The 27,124-nt window shown below is 43.7% G+C and overlaps 5 protein-coding genes across 7 annotated transcripts; 3 read left to right on the plus strand and 2 right to left on the minus strand.

The window, feature by feature from the left end:
- The first annotated feature begins 12 nt into the window (after window positions 1-12).
- Window positions 13-11,327, plus strand: LOC135346816 (phosphatidylinositol 4,5-bisphosphate 3-kinase catalytic subunit gamma isoform-like). Its single transcript, XM_064544560.1, has 29 exons — window positions 13-188; window positions 1,397-1,656; window positions 1,856-2,565; window positions 3,116-3,156; window positions 3,864-4,038; window positions 4,204-4,252; window positions 4,317-4,433; window positions 4,535-4,732; window positions 4,864-4,960; window positions 5,182-5,266; window positions 5,360-5,444; window positions 5,591-5,765; window positions 5,986-6,104; window positions 6,179-6,386; window positions 6,547-6,707; window positions 6,973-7,176; window positions 7,371-7,563; window positions 7,917-8,087; window positions 8,373-8,561; window positions 8,664-8,720; window positions 8,769-8,927; window positions 9,321-9,455; window positions 9,585-9,695; window positions 9,782-9,861; window positions 10,018-10,093; window positions 10,228-10,329; window positions 10,388-10,453; window positions 10,515-10,610; window positions 11,004-11,327. The coding sequence occupies exons 1-29, from the start codon at window positions 60-62 to the stop codon at window positions 11,193-11,195; spliced, it is 4,440 nt and encodes a 1,479-aa protein (XP_064400630.1). The 5' UTR covers window positions 13-59; the 3' UTR covers window positions 11,196-11,327.
- Window positions 11,328-11,779: 452 nt separating this feature from the next.
- Window positions 11,780-15,886, minus strand: LOC135346975 (uncharacterized). Its single transcript, XM_064544755.1, has 2 exons — window positions 15,788-15,886; window positions 11,780-15,736 (listed from the first exon to the last, which is right to left on the minus strand). The coding sequence occupies exon 2, from the start codon at window positions 15,733-15,735 to the stop codon at window positions 11,860-11,862; it is 3,876 nt and encodes a 1,291-aa protein (XP_064400825.1). The 5' UTR covers window position 15,736; window positions 15,788-15,886; the 3' UTR covers window positions 11,780-11,859.
- A 44-nt stretch (window positions 15,887-15,930) lies between these two features.
- LOC135346824 (ER degradation-enhancing alpha-mannosidase-like protein 1) lies at window positions 15,931-21,543 on the plus strand. Of its 3 annotated transcripts, none has more exons than XM_064544571.1 (13): window positions 15,931-16,369; window positions 16,492-16,564; window positions 16,734-16,840; window positions 17,286-17,457; window positions 17,693-17,876; window positions 18,287-18,378; window positions 18,664-18,746; window positions 18,983-19,115; window positions 19,798-19,968; window positions 20,179-20,252; window positions 20,526-20,622; window positions 20,929-21,132; window positions 21,333-21,543. In XM_064544571.1, exons 1-13 carry the CDS (start codon window positions 16,020-16,022, stop codon window positions 21,435-21,437), a joined length of 1,845 nt encoding a protein of 614 aa, XP_064400641.1. In that variant the 5' UTR covers window positions 15,931-16,019; the 3' UTR covers window positions 21,438-21,543. The 3 variants fall into 3 exon arrangements, with proteins under 3 accessions (XP_064400641.1, XP_064400642.1, XP_064400644.1); XM_064544572.1 differs by having other exon boundaries at window positions 16,227-16,401; XM_064544574.1 differs by having other exon boundaries at window positions 16,336-16,405.
- Window positions 21,476-23,240, minus strand: LOC135346826 (uncharacterized). The gene is made up of 5 exons (XM_064544576.1): window positions 23,102-23,240; window positions 22,672-22,924; window positions 22,533-22,572; window positions 22,033-22,153; window positions 21,476-21,907 (listed from the first exon to the last, which is right to left on the minus strand). Exons 1-5 carry the CDS (start codon window positions 23,133-23,135, stop codon window positions 21,714-21,716), a joined length of 642 nt encoding a protein of 213 aa, XP_064400646.1. The 5' UTR covers window positions 23,136-23,240; the 3' UTR covers window positions 21,476-21,713.
- LOC135346823 (disintegrin and metalloproteinase domain-containing protein 10-like) lies at window positions 23,228-27,118 on the plus strand. Its single transcript, XM_064544570.1, has 23 exons — window positions 23,228-23,366; window positions 23,425-23,542; window positions 23,599-23,732; window positions 23,798-23,867; window positions 23,964-24,108; window positions 24,174-24,237; window positions 24,286-24,371; window positions 24,429-24,478; window positions 24,535-24,607; window positions 24,670-24,805; window positions 24,862-24,894; window positions 24,952-25,012; window positions 25,064-25,106; window positions 25,162-25,224; window positions 25,287-25,449; window positions 25,548-25,689; window positions 25,777-25,985; window positions 26,077-26,135; window positions 26,193-26,259; window positions 26,317-26,386; window positions 26,457-26,502; window positions 26,560-26,644; window positions 26,776-27,118. The coding sequence occupies exons 1-23, from the start codon at window positions 23,294-23,296 to the stop codon at window positions 27,003-27,005; spliced, it is 2,220 nt and encodes a 739-aa protein (XP_064400640.1). The 5' UTR covers window positions 23,228-23,293; the 3' UTR covers window positions 27,006-27,118.
- Window positions 27,119-27,124: the final 6 nt, after the last annotated feature.

The raw sequence follows: 27,124 nt of genomic DNA on the forward strand, positions 1-27,124 counted from the left end.
GTAAGTGATCAAAGGGGGCGTGGCTGCACAAGTCGACCAAAGTCAAGCTTACAAGAGAGATGAGCAGCAAAGACAGCACCTTCTTGTCGCTCAGGCTCCATCGTGGAGAGAGATTCGACTGCATACCGATAGTAGACAAGGACCTGAAACTGGGGGAGTATCTGGATGGTGTCCTGAAAGATCTAGAGGTATTCTTTGTCTGCTGTAACTTAAACTATTAATCTGCTGAGTAGGCAGCTGTGCTATTATCAAGGTCATAGCTCATGTATGGTAGGGGTAATTGGATTACATAGAGTATAAAGCCAATGTGTCAGCAGATATAAACAGATCATTAGTGGGTACATTCCACTCAGTGAACTGTGCAATGGTGGCCGAACATACACACACGCACACACCACACCCATACACACGCACACACACACACACACACACACACACACACAGAGTCACCCATACACACAATCCCCCCCCCCCTACACACACACACGCATGCATACTGCGTTCTGAGTCTGTATTATATCACTTCCTGTCCCTATTTGCACTAGTGAAGGTCTTCAGAAACCCTACTTTGATTGTGTATGCATACAGACGTGTTCATTGGGGCCCATTAACCTGGCTGTATTATAGAGGGTGGCCTGCTAACACAGGTCCAAACACATGCTATGGAGACACACTGAGGCCCATTAACCTGGCTGTATTATAGAGGGTGGCCTGCTAACACAGGTCCAAACACATGCTATGGAGACACACTGAGGCCCATTAACCTGGCTGTATTGTGAGGGTGGCCTGCTAACACAGGTCCAAACACATGCTATGGAGACACTGAGGCCCATTAACCTGGCTGTATTATAGAGGGTGGCCTGCTAACACAGGTCCAAACACATGCTATGGAGACACTGAGGCCCATTAACCTGGCTGTATTGTGAGGGTGGCCTGCTAACACAGGTCCAAACACATGCTATGGAGACACTGAGGCCCATTAACCTGGCTGTATTGTGAGGGTGGCCTGCTTATCGGACCACCACAATGGACGGTGCTCCTTATAAACACAATGCCTTGTTAGTTACAACTATGGATGGTTTCCTACTCAGCACTCGACCATTAGTAGACAGTTGAGAGCAGTTGCAAGTGCCTTTGATCTCAGAGTTTGTATTATACTGAGTACGTGTGTGGTGCCAGACTAATATTAGTGTGGAATGGTGTTTGTATCCTTTGTTTGGGAATTTCCTTTACTCTCTCTTTTTATGTAACTCTATCCCCTCCTATGAGATTTCCTTTGTTTGGGAATTTCCTTTACTCTCTCTTTTTATGTAACTCTATCCCCTCCTATGAGATTTATATAAGTCCCTAGCAATCTTGACACCTTTCCCAACACGCCCACACACACACACACTAGAACGAGAGCAGGATACAACTGCCAGACACGGACGAGGATCTAGTGGACCCGGCTCATTTCAAAGTGTTCTGTGATGCAAACCTGTCAAACCAGTTAGACCTGTCAGTGAAACTCGCTGAGCAGTCCTACCTGGAGCAGTGTGAGCAGTCAGGAGAGACACCGGAGCTAGTGTTGGTGTCTCGTATATTTAGGAATGCTGACCAGGTGGACAGGAACCATCGCGCAGATACGGCCGTACGGAGGGCCACAGTGGGGAGCAGGTGAATAGGGAGTGTGATAGGGGACTAGCAGGGGAGCAGGGGGTGTGGTAGGGGACTGTCCAGGAAGTCTTAATGAGTACAAGTGTGTAATCTCCAGAGTACAAGTGTGTGGGTGGGAATGTTTCATTGTTGCTCTGTCTTTAGAGCTAAATTGTATTATTTAGCATCATTATAATTATACTGTGACTTGTGTCCACAGGCCTGGAGCAACGGTCCAACCTCCTGTAGCCCCTCCCACTGTACCAGACCGCACCTCCTCTCTTACAAACGACGTCACTCCTGCAGACGACCTCCTCTACCTCGTGGGACGCAAACCCTTCATACACAACATCCAAGACACAATGCATAATTCCAGTAGCCCCGAGTCTTTAGGAGTCAACCAATTCGTGGATACATTATTGGACACTTCCACAGACGATTCAGCTTCTGTATATTCAGTCGCGTCTAGTATTGGAGGCCGCTCTGGCTCACTCCACAGAGGTCTGGCAAGAACAGCCTCTGATGCTCTCTCTCGTATGTCTGCCGACTCTGATGGTAGCCGACGGTTGGTTCGCACACGGAGCCCTGGATTGGCCGTCGCACAGCCTGCAATCAGCTCTGAATCTCCAGAGTCTACTCAGAGCGGTAAAGAGGGTGGTAGAGAGACTAGGAGGCACCCAGTACTGAGAGGCACTAAGTCGCTTCCCCCCCAGCCTGAAGAATGTGAGGAGCAAGAGTCGGGCCTCGTCGAGATAAAGGAAGGGGAGGAGCTTAGAAGCCCTCGGAATAGTTTGGATCGAGAGGTGTCCCCTGATCTCATGAGTCTGCCCACCTCCCCCACTAGGAAGATGGCCCCAGGCAGTTCACGGAAGATAAAGATGGCCTCGAGGAGAGGGCCTGGGAGTGTGGCTGCTAGGAAAGCAAGATCATGTGAGTGTACTATATCTTTGTGGTAGGAGGATCTGCTTTGGGTTTAAAAGATAACTTACAACAACCGTCCCCTTACACACTTTTCTTGCCAAGCCTCGAAGCATTGTATTTTTCAAAGGATCCTTCCTGTAGCTTATAAGCCTTCCTGATCCAAACACATGTATGTACAGTAGCCATTCCACAGTAGCCATTGCACAGCAGCCACTGTACAGCAGCCATTGTTTGTTTGCTAAAGCAATGACAGCAAATGACAGTATTTGCATTTGTGTGATTGAGTTGTTGTTGCTTTGCTACAGTTAGAGTGAATCCACCTTCTTTTGTGTGGCTTTTGTTGTGTTTGCATGTGCTGGCAAGTGTCTTTGGCTGAGTTGGCCCATTCCTTGAATAGTTGGTTTTCCCCTTTTCTGTCACATACGTGATTGGCTTCAACCATAAAAGTTTGCTATGTGTATGGCTACCTGTACAGTTTGTGGATATTACCGTTTGCTCACACCCCCTCCTCACACACACACACACACCCACACACCATCACACCCACACACACACACAGTGGAGGATAAGACAAGGCTGTCATCAGCAGAAGAGCAACAAGTAAGCATGTGCGGTTGGTTACCATTACAGCATTTTTAAACTGAAACTGTACATTTTATCACATTAAACTAGGTCAGTATCTACAATAATCAGCAGAGATAATATTACACAGTCATGCGGCTTGTGCAGCCATAGGCTTGTGAGACAAGTTTGTTAGTCAATGGTTTCTGATGTATTGAAACTCTCTCTCCCACCTTTCTTGGTCATTAATCAACTCTCTAATTAAGTGAATAGATTATTCGTTTATGCACCCTCAAAAGTTTGTTGTAATCGATCCTTTAGTATCTGATTTCAGGGAAATTTACTATCCTTGTTTACATCTTGTCTACAACACTGGCACCTGAGCAATTAGAATAGGTCACGTCGTTAGGCTTTGCCCATCTAAACAATTAAACAAGAATTTTTGCTGACACTGAAACTAAATGATGTTTTACTACTACAGTACAGTAGTCAATTTTCAGGCTAGGTCATACATAACCACTGTATACCATATAGCGGATATATTTCGAGGGTATACTGATTAAGCATGTTCGCAGTACATTTATACCCCAAAACTTAATATCGCATGCATGCATGATGCAAAAAGGCTGCTATTCCGCGAAAATCTTTCTAACGATCATTCTGCGAAAGTTTATACCCTCAAAATATACCCGCTATACGGTAGCTACCTACACATACACACATACCACACACACATACCCTCACAGGCACAAGGCTCCTCTTCGACCACAAGCCGACGACACAAGAAAACCTTTTACTCTAGATCCAAGCAGAGACAGGTGTCCATGTTCTTCCCCGGTCGTGTGTTTGGTGACATCAAGACCTTCACTGTTGAGATGGAGATCCCAACAGCTGACATCTCCGTGGAAATGGAGATACGAGGTAAATAGTGGTAATAACGATACTCCCACACACACACACACACACACCCACACACACACACACACAACCTTGTGATTGTGCCTCTGATTATAGCCTTGGTTACTACTAGCGTTTATCTGGATTAATTGTGCATCTGTTGATTGGTCTTGCTAATATCGTACTCAGGTGATTTCACTGTTGGACAGATCAAAGACAGCCTCTGGAGTTATCTCAGGTATACCCCACCCCCACATATGCCCACTACACCCACACATACGCCCACTCCCTCCCACACACAGGGAGCAGGCGGGACTCTCGGTGGAGGACACTGGTACGCTCTGGGACCCGGAGAACTTCACGTTCACCTACACCGTCAACACAGACAAGTACGAACTCTATGATGAGCAGCAGATATTGTATCCTCACAAGTTCACCAGTACGGCATTGATACACTTCATGTAATAGAAATTGCTCCACCCACCCCCTGTGTTAGACCTCTCCTTAGCCCCTCCCTCAGTCAGACTGCCAAGGTGATACAGACATGGCGGACAGAGAAGAGAGAGAAGGGACTTCTAACCGTGGAGCTCAAACGCTCTGAATCGAGGGAAGAGAAGACCCTCAATATGGAGATCAGTGCTCTGATAGGAATAGGACTCTACCAGCTGCAGTTTGCCAACAATGATGAGCTGGACATCACCAGACGCAAGATGGTCACGTGAGTTGCCATGCCAGTCTGATTACAATCTCATGCACCATTTATTTAGCCTTAAAATAAGTTAGAGATATCGTTTTTATGATTACTATCCAGTGTTGATATAAAATGTTTGTATAATTTTTCTCCTCCAGTGTTCGTCGCAATGCCCTTCAGACGAGGGACTCTTTCAACTACAGCATGGAGCCAGACATCAGCTACATGGGCTTGCCTGAACATATTATGAAGATGGTGAGACTTTGCATGTACTGTACAAGCTAACATACTTAATGTACTATCAAGGGCTTCTTTTATACGCCCTTGGTACTATTGATAAGTGCATGTACACGAACAAGCTCTAGCTTGTACTTCTACAACAAAAGTACAAGCTTTAGCTTTTAGTAAATATATACACGTACAGTTGAACCCTCAATTCATTGATCACTGCTCTTCCTCCGCTGCTGTTGCTATAGCACCCGGACAACAAGATCTTGGTGAGGGTGTTCTACAAGCTCTCCCCTGACAAAACTGGATCATATCAAACTATTCAAGTAGACAGTGAGTGAAATCAATTAATGCGGTAAAGCATCATCAGCACATAATGTACTAATATTAGTACATTATTATATATTGTAATTGTATCTCTTGTAGTGCATACATCGGCTGAAGAGTTCATTGCCATGGTGATACCCGAGGGAGAAGCCAAGAGAGTGAGATACGGCATACCTGATGATTGGTGTGTGATAATCGAATTAAAATATTTCCGTCTACAGCCTAGCTAGGATTATACTGAATGTCTCGAGCTATACCCAACCTCTAGTGCACACACACTCCCACTCCACTCCACACACTGACTCTCTGCCCACTGCACTCCTCACACAGTGACGTCCAGGACGTGGTGCTGAAGGTGGTGGGTCAGAACAGCTACATCCACAGTCATTGGGACCTGGTCCAGTTCTCTCCCATCATCCGCCGCCTTGTCAAGAAACAAGAGATAAAGCTAGCTCTGGTCAAGAAGCTAGACCTCACTCTGGACCAACCAAGGGACGTAGCAGATGTGAGTTATGTGTCAAATAGAGTATCATTGTATCATTGTTGATTGCATCCCTTTTATAAGTAGATAGGCTGCATGGTTTTATGCTATAATATGGTGGGTTTGGATCCCGTTTGTTTCTTGAGGGACATAACCCTAGCAGTCGATCACTACATGCATGTACATTTACATGTGTGAATATAAGTCACACCCACCCCCACACACACACACACACACCCTCCAGTGGAACCTTGTGGACGAAGCCATTGGTCGGACTGGCACACACACTGACCTCTCTGCACTGTCAAAGGAACACACGCAAATCTTCACTATGTCCACTTGGGATGTCCAGAAGAAATTCAGGTACTTCATATAGTTTATGTGGCTATAGGTTAGTACTTAAGATGTATTTTCAATGACATCACTTGTTCTTCTAGGGTTCGTGTGGTTGGTCTGGACAACTTGTGGAGCAGTGAGTCGGAGGTTATATACCTGGAGGCGGGGCTGTATCACGGTGGCGAGTTGCTAGGCAGCACCAAGTTCAGCAGGGAGGTGCTCTCGTGTACTTACCCTCGCTGGAACCAGTGGCTCGTGTTCGATATCTCCGTCAAAAACCTGCCCAAAGCTGCCAGACTCTGTCTCCAGGTGAGGGGGAACTAGAGTGAAATGGAAGCAAGTTTATAAGTCTATAAAAAGGCCAAACCACATTTTATAGGCCTGGTATTTGTGTACTATTTGTGTGAATCATGTATTAGACTCAGTGTTGTCTTGTTTGGTAAGTTATTAAATGTCACATGACTGTCAGGTGATTGGTGGGAACCGTGTGAAGGATACAAAGAAGAAGAGCGCCGCGCGGAGGAGGAGCAGTAGTATGAAGAGCAGTAGTATGAGGGACACCATTAAGACTGGTGATGGTTCATTGGACAAGCCCCTCCACTGGGTCAACCTGCAGATACTAGACCACAGGTGAGACTAGGGGAAGGGAAGATCCCCTCACATTCTGACGTGTCGTGCATAACAATAGCTATCTTAATTATAGGATAGTTTACTGCAAATAGTACTCCTAAGCTGTTGCATCCATTGTAATTGTGAAGCCCAGTACAATAGAGAGAGACAACTAACCGCAGTTACTTCACTGCATGATGTTTAATACACATACAATGTCATATTTTAGCTCACATACATGATTGTAGTTTCTGTGCAATTCTTAATTTGTAATCTCTTAAATTAGATCTCTCCTGAGACAAGGTCTCCTCCGTCTCAACCTGTGGCCGGTTGTCATGGACTCCAATACAGGAGAGTCCAACATGTCCCCCATGGGATCCACTGCACTCAACCCTGATGGCAACAACTCTGCTGTGCTCTATATAGAGCTGGACACGTATGCCCACCCGGTCGCATTTCCCACTGGAGGTTGGGGGAAAGAGACTCAAATGTGAGCAGACACAAGTCAATTTTCCCTATACCTTACCCACCCTACACATTTGCATGTACACAACTTCATTATATTATCGTGCGAGTCTCCCTAGACCAGGTTAATGATACGTACCCCAACCCAATGTACAGTATTTGAAGGTATAGTTTTAGCGTACAACATTCAATTCGTAGCCCCTCCCCCTCCTCTTTCAGCACTTCTGAGCCGTCAGCTCGCGAGTTGTCCATGTTTAAGGAGGAGCTAAACAAAGCCATCCAGGCCGACCCCCTCACACACCTGAACCCTTCAGAGAAGGAGCTTGTCTGGAAGTTCAGAAACTATTGCAGCACCATTCCCGAAGCTCTACCAAAGCTACTGCGCTGTCTGGACTGGGCCAGCCTCGATGATGTGAGTACATGTGCTACTGTAGTTGGCATATCTTCTTCTTTGTTTGGCTGTGATTTAATAGATCTGGGGACTTACTTTAGATTCTGATGTTGACTAACTCATCTTTGTAACTATTCTTGTATGTGATGTGGACAAGTAGCTCTATCTTATATTTGTATGGAAAAGGTTTAGTGAGCCAATCAGGATAATTATAACTATAATTATGTGCGTGAGATTCATGTAGCTATGTACACAAGCTCACTATCTACTTGTACTTGACAGTTTGGAGTGTGATGAATAGACTTTGCCTTATATCAACCAACCATTGTACATTATACTCGTGCCATTATTACCCATTATATGCGTGCACACAGGTGTTGGAAGTACACCGGTTGCTAGACAACTGGCGTCCAATCACAATGGAGGTAGCGCTAGAGTTACTGGACTATCAATTTGCTGATGAGAAGGTCCGCACACTAGCAGTGAGGAGACTCGAGAAGTTGGCCAACGATGAGTTGCAGAACTTCTTATTGCAGCTGATTCAGGTACTATAGCACTGTGAAGTGGCAAAGTCTCTTTCCTTTAGTCGTACGTGTACACTTATGATCGTATTCTTCAACTAACGTCAGCTGTACAGGCAGCGTAGTATTTATATTTTCCCTCGGGCCTACTACTGTAAGTAGCCGCTTACCTGTGTCAGTAAAGGGTACCAGTATTATATATGATAGTCAATGGCAATTCCTTTGTGGTCATGCTGTGCTTCAGTTAGGATTAACTGCTACGTACAGTAACTTAGCCTTGTGTTACCATGGTGACCCCCTCCCCCACAGGTGCTCAAGTTTGAGTCGTACCATGACAGTGCACTGGCCAGGTTCCTCCTCTCTAGAGCCCTGCAGAGTAAGAAGATTGGACACTTCTTCTACTGGTACCTCCGCTCGGAAATGGACTCCTCTCAGTTCAACCAACGCTTTGGGATCCTTCTCGAGGCTTATCTGCGTGGCTGTGGGGAGGCTATGTTTGTGAGTTGTGTGAGTGGTGTGGGCGGTGTGTGGGTGTCGGATGTGTGAATCTTATGTGAGAGTTTAGGGAGCAAAATAATTTTTTAATTTTTTCTTTTTCAGCAAGAGATTCGAAACCAACACACAGCTGTGTGCAATATCATGGAAGTTGCTGGCAATGTAAGTTATAGCCTTACCTGCCCCACCCCTAACCTCACCCCCCAATAGGTGAAGAAACAGACGGACAAGTTCAAAGGAGCAAGCATTCTGGCCAGAGAGATACTGACTAAGTACAAGCTCCCCCCGAGCTTCAGTCCTCCCTATGACCCTAGCTTGCAGATGGGGGGACTCAAGATTGACAAGTGCAGAGCCATGGACTCTAAGAAGGTAATAAAAAAACTCCCAGTAAAAACATTTACCTTAAGGTGACATATTTTCGCGTGTATTAATTTCTGCTATTTCTGCGAATGAGAGTAAAATCGCAAAAATTAGTACTCGCAAATAATTGGCCGCCCTCTTGTTTATAATGTATCCAGATCGACATTTCGCAAAAAATTATACCAGCAAAATGTATAAAACTGTAAAAACGCAAACAAATCTACCTGTGAAAATATGTCACCTTAAGGTATGTAGAGAAAAAGCTTTTTCTGGCAAACAACATTTCTGTGTACATTACTGTTTATTTTGCTGAGCCTGTAAAATGTGTACCAACTTTTATTGGTTCCTTGCCAACATTCAGCATTCAATATTCCCTGGTTACTAGTTGTCATGCTTCTGTAGCAACCCCTCTGGCTGGAGTTCCAGAGCACCGACCCGACTGACATTGTGAATAGACCAATCAAAGTGATTGCTAAACACGGAGATGACTTGCGGCAAGATATGCTGACACTGCAGATGCTCACACTCATGGACAAGGTAACTTATTTCCATAGCCATTTTTCTGTTACATTACGCTGTACCTACATAGAGCTAACATGTGGGTACGTATTTGCCTGAGCATGATTTGTTCATACATTGTATCATCCTGGTTCTGCTTGTGTTCAGTTGTGGCAGGCCCAAGGGTTGGACCTCCACATCATCTCTTATGGCTGCATCTCCACTGGCAATGAACAGGGTATGATAGAAGTGGTCCAGAATGCAGAGACGGTCTCCAAGGTGTGTTGTGTGTAATAGTAGCGTGTCGTAAAGATAACCTTTTCTCATTCTCAATCCACCCCTTCCTCTCTCTCTCTCTTAATTAGATCCAGCTGGCTCATGGCGGGACACTGTCCACACTCAAAGAGGAGCCACTTCATGACTGGCTTAAGAAACAAAACCCAACGTAAGTCAAAGTCAAGCTTTACAATACTGTTGAAGGCTAGCTATACAGTAGCCTCGTTCCAGGCCCAACTTTTCTCTATTGAGAGAAAAATCGGCCTGAGACCGAGGCTAACTATATGCAGCTGCTTATAAGTACGTGTCTATTTGTCCCGTACAGTCAGATCAGATTCGAGGCAGCTGTTGAAACGTTCATGCTCTCCTGTGCTGGCTACTGTGTGGCTACCTACGTCTTGGTGGGTGTGGTTATGTGTATGTGATGGGTGTGGTTATGTGTATGTGGTGGGTGTGGTTATATGTATGTGGTGGGTGTGGTTATGTGTATGTACACACGCTCGTGATTATGACACATGTGTTGTGTACACTACAGGGTATTGGTGATCGTCATAACGACAACGTCATGGTCACCACATCTGGTAACCTGTTTCACATCGATTTTGGCCATTTTCTGGGGAACAAGAAGTACATTATGGTAACTGTCTTTTGAGCATAACTTGTTTATTACTGTTGGTTGTTTTGTGTACCCCCAGGGCATGAATAGAGAGAAGGCTCCTTTTGTGCTCACACCAGATTTTGAGTATGTCATGGGGAAGAGGGTGAGTGGGCGTTATTTAGTCGTTATTACCTTTGTTTATCGCTGTTGTTATGGTTACGCAGAACTCGGAGACCTTTAAGAGGTTCGTGGATACAGCTGTCAAGGCGTACATGATCATACGCAAGAATGCTCACATCTTCATTAATCTGTTCTCTATGGTAAGCCCTAGTATACTGTACCAGCACATGTCTGTCTTCGTTTAGCTACATGTGCTTTTTATTGTCTTCTCTTGTAGCAACTGTTAGTGGGTATTGTGTGAAGTACATGTGATGTCATGTGATCTGCCTGTGTTCTTTTATGGTCGATTCACTGATAGCTAATGTAAACTGTACTAACGTCTTTCTTTAACACAAAGAGGTACACATGTACTGTACAACCTTCTATCTATATGCTCCCCATGCTCACACACACCACCCCCTCAATGCTCACACACACATACACACACCACCCCCTTGTGCTCACACACACACACACCACCCCCTCAATGCTCACACACACACACCACCCCCTCGTGCTCACACACATCACCCCCTCATCCATCTCTCTTCCAGATGAAGTGCACTGGTATCCCTGAGCTACGCAGTGTGGAGGACCTGGAGTACCTACGCAGTGTGCTGGTTCTGGGCAGGACTGACAGTCAGGCAGAGGAACACTTCAAGGGGGAGATACAGAGATGTCTGAAACTACAATGGAGTACTCAGATACTCTGGTTAACTCACGCCCTAGTTCATAGAACAAGTTAGTGTGTGCGCATGATTAGATCTCCATAAGATTTTACAATCATGCAGGTTTTTTCGATCCATCTTAATTATAGTATCAGCTCAATTATTTGTGTTTTATGCTTTAATTACTGTAAATAATTTTGAACCATTCTCTGCTATTAATGATCATGATCATGAGTGTCTATCTACTGAGAGCTAGCCTGTGTACTGTGTACTGGCCATTATATGTATAGGTATCTACTGAGAGCTAGCCTGTGCACTGTGTACTGGCCATTATATGTATAGGTATCTACTGAGAGCTAGCCTGTGTACTGTGTACTGGCCATTAGGTATCTACTGAGAGCTAGCCTGTGTACTGTGTACTGGCCATTAGGTATCTACTGAGAGCTAGCCTGTGTACTGTGTACTGGCCATTAGGTATCTACTGAGAGCTAGCCTGTGTGCTGTGTACTGGCCATTAGGCTGTGAATACAATATCAGCTATTATAATTAGACAAAGGTATGCAGACAGTGAAATTCATGAGTCATGATTGCACGAGACTTGATAATGAAATAAATTCACGAGCTAGCACCACTTGACATCATGTCATGCAGTTGGGTTCATGTAATTAATTAAGAGAACTCTTCATAGCATCTTTAAAACATATTTTGGTAATTAATATACACACGTACAAGGGTATTAATGCTAATCAGAAAAACTCATAACTGGCTCTCTAAGCTGAGAGAATGTTTGTGTCCTACACTCAACTACAACTTCCGAGTATGTCACAGACTTCTCTTTTGTATCTAACTCGACACTGTTGGCAATAACGTTGTTAGGATTATAAGCTTCACTAGTCATTTTGCGATTATTCAACATCATGTTCTTTATCTGCTTGAACCGCTGGTAACAGTCCACAGAAGTTGCTTTCTGCCAAAACGTATCGAATCTCTTTCGTGCTTTCGGCGAAACGTGGTAGATTTGGTCGAGAATGTGATAGATTAACATCCCCAGTGTAACTGCAGAGGCCACGGCAACTAATAATGTAACCACGCCGATTCTCTTGGTTACTGCACCTGGAGTTACATCGTCAATGAGATGGAGCAACCAAACTGACATGGTGAGGAAATTAAGCAAAAAGAAGAGGTCTAGTAATCCAACGGCATGATTCTTGTAGGGCTGGGTATATGCTTGCCACACTGCAAACCAAATGATCAAAAGTGATTCGATAGTCAAGGCCAAAAGTTGGTAGTCAGCTCCAGTTATAGCATAGGTAATACACACGGCAGCCAGTATCACAAGACGAAATCCAAACCAATGGCGATAGTTGTCCTTGAAGGGTCCAGCGTAAGCATCAAACAGGGGCTTGAGTCGAATAGTGTGCGCGTTAACACGCTTGATAAATACAAGAGGGAGAGTATAAGGTATGAGGAAAGCCAAAGTAACAAAACAAGCTACTAGGAAAAGTAGTATGTGCAATCCACTGAAAAATTGCAAGTTGCCATCGTACAACCATATTGTCTTGTATCCATGTTCACTGGCCAGTGTAGCAAAAGAGAAGCAATCAATGACAGTGCGGAGTAGCTTGCCATACGAGAGATAGAAGAGAGTGGCTAGCACTGCTATGCTATTGCAGGAAGTTATCTTCTGAATCTTGGACGACCACCTGCTCAGTAGAATAAGTACCAAACACAGTAGGAGGAGGTAGACAGGGAAGACGAATTGTAGGCCGATTTTTGCTGCTTCAGTCATTCCATCGTAGAAACAGATAGGAAATCCCAGCTCCAAATTGAGTAAGGACACAAAAACTCTGACAAAAGATGCATCACTCTCGAAAATAATCCCTCCATTAATGCTGACAACATTCACATAAAAGATGAGGCCATTGATTGTTCCCTTGGCCACGGTGAAATTAAGAATAAACAGGGCAAAAACAAGTAGTATCCCTACAATTGCATATACTACAATTGTGAAGAGCCAGTAATTAGTACATTCTCTACAAGCAGATATTCCAAACACTACACTCAATCCTTCTTGGCATTGACCACAAAGTACACCAGTGCGGCCAGGGTCACATATCTGGTCTGGTATCTCCAAATCAACATCTAGAATGTCAGGGTTACAGTATCCAATCGGGCATGTTGTCACCCACTCGACGTTCGATTGGTTGTTATTTGCAACCCCCATCCAGCTAGTTCCCGGTCGATTGATAGTGTAGGTGTTGACATTGCAAGTAGTTTGGATCACATTCATCACGTACTCACTACAGATGCACTGCAGGAGATTGTCTGCTACGGCCAATTCGAACCCAGGGGGACAGTATCCCACATCCACGTCCACTGTTAGGCCCGCACCACCGAGGTGAGTGTACAGAAACAGCTGTACAGTCGAGCTCTCTGGGCCGTAGATGTTGAAGCTGACAGTAGTGCAGTTACTTCCGTTGTGTGTTTGGACGTTTTGAGTGGGTCCAAGTGCAAAATTTGCATTGCTTAGTTGAGCATACATTTCAGACTGAACACGAGTGTCTTTCAAATCCAAAGGAATCAATTTGACAGAAAACAGTTTCCCAGGAATTGTTCTAAGCATCGAGGTTAAATCACTCAAGTAATCGATACCAATTGTTTGGTTGCAAAATGAAAGCCGATTGGGTACAGATGACACTTCCTCGTTTCCATTAGGCACAGTGCGTATGAAATCAAAAACTGCATCGTAGAGATCTTGCTCGTTGTAGTCGAACTGGTTCATCACAGTTGATGCTTCAGGCGAGAAGGCACACTCATACAGAGGGCTGGCATATATGGAGTTACCAGCTATGTCAGCATAATTGGATTCAAACTTAATGTTTAAATCAAGGAGCCCGACTTCTTCGGGAGTTGAAATTCTGTGAGAGCCAACAATTTGAAATACACATACATCCAGTGCACCAGTTCCAATAGAGTTGGCATAAATGGCCCCACCGTTTGTCAGAGCATGGTTTCGCATAAACTTGATTCTGGATCCTTCGAATATATGCAGCAATGTGTAGTCAAAGAGAGCAATTGCACCACCTCTGAACGAAAGATTATCGCTGAATTCTAAATGGCCGCGAAAATAGATCTTTCCTCCCGACACGAGAACAGCTCCGGGTGAGTTATAAGACAATACAGAACCTCCAGTATCGTTTCTTCCCGCGAGGGTCACGTTGTTGATGAGGCTGAAGATTAGAGCTGCACTGTTATCAATTGTAGAGGTTGTGGTCATTAGACTGGTCGGGAAAGTGTTGTTGGTCACAGTAATGTCTTCGAGTAAAACTTCACTAGATCGTGGAATGAACAAAGTTGGAATAGAATTGGCAGATAATGCAGAGCCGGTTTGAGCAATGTTTCTATTAAAGGAAGTATTATAAATGTACATTTGCAACTCAGTAACATTTTGTGGAGACATGTGCAAGTATATAGCACCTCCGATATGAGCTTCATTCCCGTAAAATTCAGTGTCTTTAACAGAGAGCATAGTGTACAGGTTGTCTGGATACTGGGGGAAGGTGGTGAGGGCATCAACAAAAACCAACAGAAGAAAAACTATTCCTCCACCTCTACCAGGAGCACGAACGTAGTTGTTGCGGAAAATACAATTTTGGACAAGATAAGATGTTTCACGTATATTGTTAAATGGGAAGAGTATCAAAGGACTAGTTTGACCTTCGTTCTCACTGAATATTGTATCCCTCACTTGAGTGTCCAACAAATACGATCTTTGTCCAGAAACAACTGAAACACCAGTTCCACCAATTGCAGTAATCCTTTCGGTACGAAACGGACTCCTGGCTACGGTGTAAACGGACAAGTAATGCACAATTGGAATACGATAGCTGTTCCTATAGAAAAAACAGTTGGTGATGGTCAATGAAGAATTGACGGGAGAGAACGTGGCATTAGGGGAAGGATCAGTGTAGAGAAAGAACACACCACTACCTGTACAGCTAAGATCGGTTTCAAAGCCAATGCAAAGCGGATGATCACGGTAGCTTGTTAGGATTACCTTAACTTTGTCGAGGCTTGTATCGCCCTGTAGATTTACGGCAATAATTCCATATCCGAAATTTCTTGACATGATAACATTGTGTATGTAGACATTCTTGATATGTATGAGCAAAATCACTGCCTTCTGCTTATCACCAAATTGCACAACATTTGTTTCATTGACAAACTCACCCAAGCTTTCCGGTATGAAGGCACCACAAGTCGTTATTTCAAAATTCTCAAATTGAAGGTTTGTGACATTGACGAAAGCGAAAATTCTCCCAAAGAATTCGTCAGTGCAAGCTACTTGTACTGTGTTCTCTGCTGTAGCAGCCCCTCGAATTGTCAAGTTGTTGATATCCGATATGATGCAAGGACCGCCTCTTCCAATGGAGTAATGTCCTGAGGGCAGCAACAAGACAGTGTTGGACTGCAGCTGGTCAGAATTGGAGCAGAGATGGTGCTCAAGGGACTGGTTGCCAGACGTTGCATAGGGATCAATATTGATAATATTCTCACTGCTTGCCAATGTTATCAGTGCCAGCATAGCCAGCATCAGTAGGTAGGTGTGCCACTGCATGCTGCAAACAAAAAATCAGTTAGAAATGGACAAGGGAGAAGGACTGTCTTACCTTCTATTTGCAGTTTTTATAGTGTGCAGCACCCAAGACCATTGACTTCAGCTAGCTTGTAATTAGCTTGTAGTTAGCTTGTAGTAGTAAGGAGGGAGGGGCTCAGCATGTGTCCTGTCATCTGACCACACACACCTCTTTAGCTTTCTGTTGATGTCAGCAGTTAATTCAGCAAACACCTTTTCCTCTAACATCCCTAGCCTAGCTACTGAACAGTGACACCAACTCCTTCATGCAACTGGGCCAGCCAGCACATCAACACGTCGACTGGTGGGGAGTATTTAATCGGATCTGGATGATGGCAGCTGGAGCAAATCTTCTCTGGAGCATTCTACCAAACTTGCTAGTGTTTCTTCCCAATTACCAAACATCTCCATCCAACTCAGCTCAGAATGTGACACAGATAATCCCCATCTCTGACCTCGTCCACACGCCTTTCTCAGAGGAGAGGAGGCTGCAGTTTCTACAAGACACAAAGAGAATGTTTTATTTTGGTTACGATAACTACATGACTCATGCGTTCCCATTTGACGAGCTGAATCCAGTCAATTGCACGGGACGAGGACACGACTGGATTGATCAGTGAGGATGAATAACCATTTTCTGATTTTGGGGTTGGTATGTATGCATGCTATTAAACTTCATAGCTGTGATGTATTTGTAGTATTCACGTGTCTCACTGACTGTCATGTGTTCCTTCCCAGGTCCAATGTGAATGTGAATGATGCTCTGGGTGACTATAGTCTGACACTGGTGGACACGCTGGACACGTTAGCAGTGAGCTAACACACCATCATCATATAAACAGTGTCAGTAGCTTTCTTTGGGGGCCTGGTCTAGAGCATCCAATTTAAAGCTATACGTATATGTATTTCCAACACCAAATTAACAACAAAGCTTATTTCCAACACCAGATCCATCATTTCCCTTTTTAACTCTCCTCCAGATAATGGGCAATGCTAGTGAGTTTATGAGAGCAGTGCAGCTGACGGTGGACAATGTCTCCTTCAGCGGACCTTGCACAACTGTGCAAGTATTCGAGGCCACCATTAGGTACCCCCCTCTGTGTGTTGTACAAGGCCACCATTAGGTACCCCCCTCTGTGTGTTGTACAAGGCCACCATTAGGTACCCCCCTCTGTGTGTTGTACAAGGCCACCATTAGGTACCCCCCTCTGTGTGTTGTACAAGGCCACCATTAGGTACCCCCCCTCTGTGTGTTGTACAAGGCCACCATTAGGTACCCCCCTCTGTGTGTTGTACAAGGCCACCATTAGGTACCCCCCTCTGTGTGTTGTACAAGGCCACCATTAGGTACCCCCCCCCCTGTGTGTTGTACAATGCCACCATTAGGTACCCCCCATTATATTTATTGTGGTATCCCTAAATGCTTTCTGTAGCTGTTCATTTACTACTACAATAATTGTATCACTCGCTCTCTCTGTATGTGTCTGAAGTTTTTGATGTACGGAGAATTTATCTTTATCCTCCGTTTCCAGAATATTAGGTTCTCTTTTGTCTGCTCACCTGCTGATCAAGGATTCAGATAAACCCTTCGGCAGTTTGACCCCAACCGGCTATACTAATGAGCTGCTGTCTCTGGCTAATGACTTGGGAGCGAGACTGCTACCAGCCTTTGAGAACAGTGCCACTGGCCTGCCCCATCCAAGAGTGAGTGAGAACAGTGAAATCCCTTTCTTACCTACTATAACCCACTTTTTTTAACTGAATTGTGAAGTAGAAACAGTTCTGACAGTTTGTTTCAAAGGTCATGCAAGGTCATACAGCTTAAGAAATATAATTTTCATTGAGAAGCTCACAAATAGTTTAATTTTCCAAAAGCGTCCTTAATCAGGTAAAGGGTAGTCTAAGTAGTAACTAAAAATACTATTGTCCCTATTAACAGGTGAACCTGTGCTATGGTGTGCCTGAGGGCGAGCTTATGGAGACCTGCACAGCTGGAGCAGGCACACTCACACTCGAGTTCACTCTACTCAGTCGGTTACTAGGAGACCCGGTCTATGAGAATGCCGCTAGGAGGGCTGTGCGGACACTCTGGGATCACAGACACAGGCACACTGGGCTAGTGGGTGAGGCAGAAGGGGTAGTTTTGTGTAGGAACATTAGGACTCTTTCAGCTGCCATAACTTAATTCCGTGGATTCAATTTCAACGATTTTCTGATTTTCTGAAAGCTTAGAAAGAGACCTTTCAAATGGTATCATCAAAGTTCATATTTGGGAGATGAAAACATTTGCAAATTTCAGCCAAATACCATGGATTATAGCCCATGATCCAAGGCCGAAAAATGACAAATTAGGGCCCCAACGAAATTTTGAACATTTTTAAAGTTATGGCTGTTCCCTCTGTTTAATAATGGTTTGGGGCTCTTTCAGCTGAATCAGATTGTGTACCCCATACTCCTTCACAATTATCTTATCCTTAATTTTAGCTCTATAAAACTGATATTCATATAATTATTGAAAGCTGTCCTGTTGTAGGGAATGTGATCAACATTCAGACTGGTCAGTGGGTTGGTAGGATGGGTGGACTTGGAGCTGGCATTGACTCCTATTACGAGTACCTGCTCAAGGTGTGTACACAGGGTATGTGGTGTGGAGGGTAAGGTGTGTGTACACAGGGTATGTGGTGTGGAGGGTGTGTGTGTGTACACAGTATGTGGTGTGGAGGGTTAGGTGTGTGTGTACACAGGGTATGTAGTGTGGAGGGTGTGTGTACACAGGGTATGTGGTGTGGAGGGTGTGTGTACACAGGGTATGTGGTGTGGCTGCAGCTAGAGCTGTGTTAGGTACCCCTCTGATAATGATGTGATGGTGTATGGAATTAGCTGTGACTCATTGCTCTTCCCCTAATACAGTCTAACATTCTGTTTGGTGAGAGAGAGGACTTGGAGATGTTCTATGAGATGTATGCCAGCATCATGAAGTACCTCAGGAGAGGGTATGCCACACTTACCATTATAGCTACCGACACTGTATAATAATATTATGGTTAAAAGAATAGAAGGAAAAGCAGCTGCATAACGTACGTACCTATTAATAAGCGTAAGTGTGGCCTTTAGTTAAGAGTGTTGTTAGGTAGGCAAATGTTAGTGAGTCATTGCCAATAAGCTAGAGGGTACACACAGTTGCCCTGATAGTATTTCCATGCTTGTACCCCCACCATTTCTCGTGCAGGCGTCGATGTCAGGATGTGTTCAAGGACGTGGGAAATGGGGGGAGCCCGATGTTTGTTAATGTGGACTATGCCTCAGGCAAGCAGCTCAACTATTGGATGGATTCTCTCTCAGCCTCCTTCGCTGGACTGCAGGTGAAGGGAAAGGAGGGGGCGTATACAGACAGTATAGCCATCCATAGGATAAACCCATTTCCTAGGAGAAATGCATTACACCATTGTTAGAGTAGCCCTCTAACTGGTTTGTTCTTATATACATGTAGGTGGGTATGATGGGATCACCATAATTGGGAAAAATCTGATAAGTTAAGTGCATTCAATATTTTGCTACTGTTCCCTTAAAAGGGTCACTGACGAATGTGTATTCACGGTCAGCTGACTCTTGACTCCTGATTACGTAATTACTGGAATCTTGCACTATATTCGTCGTGTGTGGGAGAGAAACACAATATCCTGATATAATTATTTGCATTGTTGGGGCTCTGTGTGCAAACCAACTAGGCAGAGACTTTGAGAATGTTTGCTGAACACAACCCATACGTGTACAAGTGGTGAATGAATGGTTGCTAGGGTAGGACATGTTCTCACTGTGTATTGTAGATATCAACAGGCATTCCTCAAAGATGTTCACATTCAAGTTAATGGGAAACTGATCACTGTATACTGAGATACAGCTGACAGCTGAGGCTTGCGTTTGTATCAGGGAAAGGTTTAATTGTACCCAGAAGCAGCTTACAGTTTTCATACACACGGCTATAGTTCATAGAGGTCATACTAACCTGACACCTCCCACACGCACACACACACACACACACAGGTGCTGGCTGGAGATCTGGAAGAGGCCATTTGCACACACGCCCTCCACTACTCCATCTGGCGGAGATACGAGGCACTTCCCGAGAGGTTTGACTGGCAACAGAAGTCACCCAACGTCAGATTCTACCCCCTCAGGCCAGAGCTTGTAGAGTCCACCTACTTCCTGTACCAGGTAAAGGAAGGCCTGGCATTGTATCTAACCTGCCTCATGTGTTATGGGAGAGAGGTGATCGATGTTATGATATATTTTCCAATATTACTCACCGCATTTAGTGATACTTTATATAATTTGTCACAGATGTTGCACAATAATAATAAATGTTTAAGTTAGCATTAAGACAGCTAAACATGATTAGTCGAAGTCATAACAATATCCTCGCAGGCTACTCAGAACCCCTTCTATCTCCACGTGGGAGGCCATATACTGGAGAGCCTGAACAGACACACCAAAGCAAGGTGAGCTAGCTATGTCACCATGGTTATGCCTCTGACTGTATATAATATTCATGATCGAGATTAATCCTGCCAGTTTGTCCATAGTTGGTATTGCTTAAACAGGCGTTAAAAAGGTCATCTTTGATCTTGAGTTTCTCTCTATCGTACACACTGCATGCACTGTATAAAAGCATGACCTTTGTACAGAACATTGGGTCAGGCATTGTCATTGTGTGTAGTGGGTGAATATAGCCTTGGGGCAAGTATACATAATTATGACACGTACTGTTACAGGTGTGGATACACTACCCTCCATGATGTGGTGAGCAAGACTCAGGAGGACAGGATGGAGAGCTTCTTCCTCAGCGAGACCTGCAAGTACCTGTACCTGGTGTGTTGTCACTGTGGTGTGTGTGTGTGTGTGTGTGTGTGGGCATGGTCTGAGTGGGCGGACGGGTGGGTGTGATCAGTGTTCAACACTGTAATAGTGATCGAGCCTATGTGATTATATATATGCATGTGGACTGATTGGGGTTTCAGATGATTTGTTGGAGTGGCTCAAATTACACAAACAGTATTGTCTTGCAGCTTGAAGCCTCTCTGTACTGCCACCCACAACACATGTACCATTGCTTATGACTTTTCTGATTAACCCTTTAATAACTGCTACTTCATATTAACCCCTTTCTCCCTGCAGCTGTTTGACACTGATAACGAGGTGAACAAGAACTCACTTAAGTATATATTCACGACCGAGGGTCACCTGATCAAACTAGACCCGTCCCTCCGACACAATGTCTGGGAGGAGTTTAAATTCCCTCGTACAACCGACGGTTGCTACGGGAGATGTGAGGGGGACAGAGCTGTTGCTAAGACTGATCAAAGCTTCGTTTCTCACTCGGTTCGTATTAGTTGCCTTGGAATGTAGTTTTTAGGGCGTGGCACATTTCACACACACACCTGCTTGCATATCGCACATGCTATAATATCACACATGTATAATTTACCTAAAAGTTTTTTTGATTTTCTATGTCACTTGCATGCTCACTGATGTGTGTACACAAGTTTCCAGCCACTAATTAATTAATTGGCCCCCTGCAGTGCACCCCCCACTCTGCTCTGAGGAAGTACGCTCTACCACTGTCCAGAGAGAGGCTCGGAGAGATTGAGGCTATGGTCGGACTCTATGGCAACCAGCAGACATAGAACACGCTTAGTGCTTGCTAGGATCACAATGTTCATCATTTTCACTATTTGTACAATTGGAGTCATAATTATAGCATACAAATCAACAAAAATTATTTGGCAATAATTATGTGACATGTAGTAAAAAATTAAACTCAGAGTCTATAAATAAGCAAACAGAGCTATACTTGTCAGTCCTGCTGTTACAAGCTCCAGCCACAAAAACAAACTACGACAACAGTTAAAAACAAGTTTAGTAAAATAATGGTCAACTACATAATTAACACAGATTGTCAGTTAGTGCATGAAGAGCATGGCTAGTAGGGTGACAAGTAGAAGACTGCCGAGGACGAGGGGGGACAGGATGGTGGCTCCATTGTTGGGGCTCTGGCTCGGGTTGGGATCAAGGGTCACAGCGTTAGTGGGTAAGACTTGCAGGGAACTGGGGAACGTTGCATTGATGTTGTTGCAGAAGAATTCATCGTCAGCAGCTGCATACAAAGATAGATAATGGCTACCGACTGTTGTACAGTATTACATACGTTGTATTTGTCTAAGGATAGCTTCGTAGCTCTCACTCAACATTAGAGCTGCTTCACACTATACGTGTACTCACCTCTTGATTCTAGGACCACTCGATACTGGAAGGTAAATTCATTTTGAGCGCAGGAGGCATCACAAGAGAACTCCAATCTCGGATTACCATCAACGTTAGAGATACAGTAACTAAAGTCGGCCTGTGGGACAAGAAAGCAACTTCTGAAGCACTTGATATAATACCATATAGCGTGAAATGTTGTAATTTTCATTGTTTTTGTGGGTTAGCAATCCTACACGAAAATTGTTAGAATTATCTGCTATAACGTGCAAAGATTTAAAGGCATGGTTTCCGATAAGCAGTCAAAATTAAAGAAAATTTCGTGCTATAAGGTAGTTACATGAGAAATCAGCACTCCTGGTGAAATGCACCACCCCAGTGTTTAATGTAAAATTAATAAAAGATCAACATTCAAGGCATTTCCTGACAAGCCTATATAGATTGCCAACGTACATGAACAATTGCTACCTAACACCAGCTAACACATATTTATATAGCAATGCCATTCATCAACTCACATCTCCACAAGAAGTCTCCGTTTCCCCTTCAATTCCAACACTGCATGTGTATTAAATAACATTAGCTTGAGTAGATCTATAATAGTACATCAGTGGTAGTAACAGCAAGCTATATAGTCTAGCTAGTTAACTAACTTACCAGACTCTGCCAATAGGGCTGGCTACCAAGACGTAGAGATATCGAATTGCCAACGATCCTGATGGGAAAGTGACTTGGACACAGGGTTCTCGTCCATTCTGTTCATCGATGCCGGGGAAATCGAGACTATCAAAACCAACAGGTGTCCCATTTGGATCATCCAGGGAGCTGGGGTCTGTTTGATAGGGCTGGTCTACCCAGGTGTCAGTGGTGCCTCCTGAGCACTGAGCATGGCAGCTCACGGCCAAGCATACTGCGTGTATGTATGTGTACGTGTACGTGTATGTATGTATGTATGTACGTATGGAAGACTTATAAATAGAAGTACTGTATTCCTGATCCTAAATAAGATCCTATGCTATCAAGCATAGCTAACTGGCCTAAGGTTATAGACTAGCGCTAGCTTGCAAGTATGATATATAAAACTTACCGAGTGTAGCAAATGATATCAGTAAAGCCTTCATTTCTTTTCTTTGCTAGCTACTAAAAAGTAAAATGGCTTTGTTTTGACCTCAATCTGATCAACACAATCATCAAAAGTGTGGGTGTGTCACATGCTTGTGCAATCAGCAGCTCCTCCCCCAAATAGATCTCAAGATAATAATCCCTAATAGATCAAGCCATGAAGATGTGCAGTTTACCAGTCAGCCTGTGGCCTGTGGCCATAGCCTGCCTTCTAGTGAAATTAACCCAAGGTTGTTGTAATAATATACACAAACTTACATATGCATGCATTTGTTTTTTGTAATCCAGGTGATCAAAACCTGGATGAGTTTGTGAGACAGTACCAGACGGTAACTGTAGTGCCCAACGTTGTCAGTACAACTTCTAAATCACTGACTGCTGAAATTAATTTCAAAGCTTTTGAGAGGTTTGAGCTTACACCCTCCGAATAAAATAATCATGATGTTTCTTTGTTCGTTTTAGGGACTTCAATATTCATCTGGAAACTCATAAGACGTTATTTGATCCTGAATTTCATGTGGAGATTATAGGGAAAACTGGAAGATCTGTGAATCGTGATACTGACACAAGAGGTTATGTCACCGGCTATGTTAAAGGTGATCTCCTAGTTACACATATTAAACTGCATGTCATTGCTGGATGAATTTAACTTGACTTGCAGGTGAAGTTGGCTCTACTGTTCATGGCAGAGTGGCAGTAAATGCAGTGGACATTGTTATCAAATCCCAAAGGTGCCTGCCTTGCACTTGCACAGTATTATACTTATAAGGCCAATGCATTGTGTTGGAGTCTATATAGTAGGTTTCATTACACCTGTTGCTGTGCAGGGAGACGTATCATTTGGAGCCCTCTTCTAAGTATGGCCTGCATGGCAACTTCAACAGTGTGGTGTACAGGACCAGTGATGTCGTGTATGAGCTGGAGCACAAGTACTGCACAAGTACCGACTTTCCAATGCTAAGACTTGTACAGGTATTTGTTTATACTTGCGAGCTTTCACTACTGATATAAAATACTCTCTGTATTGACATGCACAGGAGTCAGCTAAGCAGCAGCTTCACAGCGATACCCTAACTAGTGAACTAAAAAGAAAGAGAGCAGGTATACACACACCATGCTATGCTTTGGGCTAACTGTTCCTCTTTGCAGTGGACAATGACAAGAACACTTGCAGAATTAAGATAGTTGCAGATTATGAATTCTACAGTAACATTGGGAACTTGTTAGAATCAACAGTAAGGCAATTGAAACAGCATATCCAGTTATATATTTCAATGTACCTCATCATGCAGACTCTAAGTATAATGATGGATCATATAATGGCCTCAGACAAAATATACAGGTGATGCACTCACTCGCTGCATGTCATGTAACTATGGTAACTCCGTATATATACAGACGTACAAAGTTCATAGGTACAAGTGGGGAGGAGATGTCCACAGAATTTGGACTATCAGTGGCTTCAGCACAGGTACTAACTTATATAATTATAGTATTATGTGTGATATTTTCGTATTATTTTCGGGCTTGTAGATCTACATGGATGAAAACCCGGCAACAAACCCTCTGGTTGGTGGCTTCTCAACTTCAGAGCTATTGGAATCATTTGCATCACTGGAGTTCGATGATGTCTGTCTCGGTCATCTATTCACGTACAGAGATTTTCAAGGTAATCTACAAATTTCTCCATTTGCAGTACATGCACATTAATAATTTCTTTTGCAGGGGTTGTTGGACTCGCTTATCTTGCCGACCCAAGTAAGAATAAATGTCTAACATCCGAGTGTGGCTATAACATTATTTACATAATTATAGGTGGGCAATTAGCTGGTGGAATTTGTCAAACGCGCACTAGAACTGCAAAGGGAGATTTAAAGTGAGCTTCATCAACTAATAGTTACTATTCCTTAATTTGTTGTGTTTCCAGCCTCAACACAGGATTCACTTCTCTACTGAATTTCGGCAGAAGGGTATTATAGAAAGTGATGTTTATTGTGTACTTGCACTTATGTAGCCATTACACAGGTTCCTCAAGCAGTGTCCACCATCACGGTCGCACATGAACTCGGCCATAATCATGGCTCCCCTGTAAGTCAAACTCTTCTTCTTTCAAACTCTGTGAATGCGTTAATTTTCTCTGCTTTATGCAGCATGATCCTGCTGATAATGCAGAATGCTCGCCTGGAGGTAGCGCACCCAAGTACATTATGTTCCCCAGTGCCACTGACGGTGGACTTGAAGAATTCTCCATCTGCAGTAGAAGATCAATCGGAGCAACGCTGGAAGCTAGAAGCAGCAGCTGCTTTGTGCCAGGTGCGTTCATCTATATAGTATATACATCAGCCTGTTTTGTAACTGATGTGTTGGCGCAGTGTGCTCACCTGCATGATATTTTGTCTCTCCTCTTATAGAGCCTTCTGGTTCAGAGTGTGGTAATGGCGTAGTGCAGTCGGGAGAGGAGTGCGATTGTGGCACTAAAAATGAGACCTTGTGCGAAGCTATCGACTCTTGCTGCACAGTAAACTGTACTCTAGCACCTGGGGCTATTTGTAGGTGAGGAGGAGGACTAGAGGAAGACACTATCATTATTAGTTATAGTGTACAATGATTGTGTGCGTTTAATGATGATTGCTCGCACAGTGCTGCTGCCAGCTCCTGCTGTGATGGAACCAGCTGCAGTGCTCTACCGGCTGGCACAGCATGTCGGACTGGCGATATTGCTCAGGAAGGTTGTCAAGATGATGCTGTATGTAATGGTACCTCCCCTGAATGCCCCCCCACCACGCCCCTCCCGGATGGTGCCAGCTGTAACAATGGAGAGAATGTGTGTGAGGATGGATCTTGTATTGGTGAGCAAAACTTTATCTATACATGTATGAAACAGCTGATTTGTTTTATTATTGCCATTTTCATGATAAATTACGATTCATGTATGCACAGGATCTCCATGCTCGTTGTTCAATAGCTCACAGCCATGCTTCTGCATGAATGAAGAGGAGGTATGTACATGATTTTATATATCTACCGACTATAAAAAATTCTTATTTTGATTGCAGTTGTGTGATATCTGCTGTTTATTTGACGGAGAGGGTGGAGAATGCACTTCGACCCTCAACAGAGAAGGTACGTACGTAGCAACACAATGTCATTAACTGCACACAATAATTCCACTTCATTCAGGAGTGAATTACACCCAATTGTTACCAGGCTCCCCGTGTGCCAACTTCTCAGGATATTGTACCAGTGAACAGTAAGCACACCTCCGCTATAAATTATATATACTGATTATACTCACTGTTTGTCCGTTCACTATCCAATAGCAATTGTCTCCGCATCAACAACGATGATCCATTGAACAATCTAAAAGTAAGCCGATTTTGTAATTAGCGTGTATGTTCGTTATAAGTGTTGTTTGATTTATAGAATATACTTGAAGTAGGCTTTACTTCTATTGCAAAATGGCTGGAGACATACTGGTATTGGATTGTCGTCGGATTGGTTGGTTTCAGTAAGCAAATGCGTTTTAATTTAGACGTTTATGTTATATTCATTCGTTGAATCTTAGATTTAGTATAATAATTATACTGTCTTTGTTCGTAATGCCATTATAATTATTATATTCTCGTGCAATATATACAGTTGTCCTGATAGTTCTTGTTCAAGTCACTTATCGTCGGAAGAAGATCAGTTCAAATATAACTGAAGAGAACGACACCATTGCTACTAGCAACCAGAGGAGAGGTGGGCGATTGAACAAGAGGAGAAGAAGAAGAGGACAGGAACAACCTACTGCCCAGACTTATGGCTACTTTCAGAGAAGACCCATTGAAGAAGAAGCTGAGACAAGCACTCTTATTTATAATAACTAACTATCATTTTATTTTTTACTTTTGTATGTGTGCTTACACTATTGTTATCCTGTCCCATTTATGTCCTGAATGTTCAGTGCAGCAGAGGAATGTCTCTTTGTTGAAATTACAAACAGAGG

The sequence above is a fragment of the Halichondria panicea genome, chromosome 13, assembly GCF_963675165.1.
Source record: "Halichondria panicea chromosome 13, odHalPani1.1, whole genome shotgun sequence".
NCBI lineage: Eukaryota > Metazoa > Porifera > Demospongiae > Suberitida > Halichondriidae > Halichondria > Halichondria panicea.

Excerpts from the sequence above, each read along its gene's own strand:
- LOC135346824 (XM_064544571.1), top strand. The coding sequence starts at position 16,020 with ATGCAACTGGGCCAGCCAGCACATCAACACGTCGACTGGTGGGGAGTA. Across the intron at positions 19,116-19,797 it reads CCTCCTTCGCTGGACTGCAG|GTGCTGGCTGGAGATCTGGA; the intron begins GTGAAGGGAAAG and ends ACACACACACAG. Across the intron at positions 21,133-21,332 it reads AAAGCTTCGTTTCTCACTCG|TGCACCCCCCACTCTGCTCT; the intron begins GTTCGTATTAGT and ends GGCCCCCTGCAG.
- LOC135346816 (XM_064544560.1), top strand. The coding sequence starts at position 60 with ATGAGCAGCAAAGACAGCACCTTCTTGTCGCTCAGGCTCCATCGTGGA. Across the intron at positions 9,862-10,017 it reads CTTAAGAAACAAAACCCAAC|TCAGATCAGATTCGAGGCAG; the intron begins GTAAGTCAAAGT and ends TGTCCCGTACAG. Across the intron at positions 10,611-11,003 it reads TCATTAATCTGTTCTCTATG|ATGAAGTGCACTGGTATCCC; the intron begins GTAAGCCCTAGT and ends TCTCTCTTCCAG.
- LOC135346826 (XM_064544576.1), bottom strand. The coding sequence starts at position 23,135 with ATGAAGGCTTTACTGATATCATTTGCTACACTCG. Across the intron at positions 22,925-23,101 it reads GATATCATTTGCTACACTCG|TATGCTTGGCCGTGAGCTGC; the intron begins GTAAGTTTTATA and ends ACATACACGCAG. Across the intron at positions 22,154-22,532 it reads CGGAGACTTCTTGTGGAGAT|GCCGACTTTAGTTACTGTAT; the intron begins GTGAGTTGATGA and ends CTTGTCCCACAG.
- LOC135346975 (XM_064544755.1), bottom strand. The coding sequence starts at position 15,735 with ATGCAGTGGCACACCTACCTACTGATGCTGGCTATGCTGGCACTGATA.
- LOC135346823 (XM_064544570.1), top strand. The coding sequence starts at position 23,294 with ATGAAGATGTGCAGTTTACCAGTCAGCCTGTGGCCTGTGGCCATAGCC. Across the intron at positions 24,372-24,428 it reads GGAACTTGTTAGAATCAACA|ACTCTAAGTATAATGATGGA; the intron begins GTAAGGCAATTG and ends CTCATCATGCAG. Across the intron at positions 25,986-26,076 it reads TGAGGATGGATCTTGTATTG|GATCTCCATGCTCGTTGTTC; the intron begins GTGAGCAAAACT and ends ATGTATGCACAG.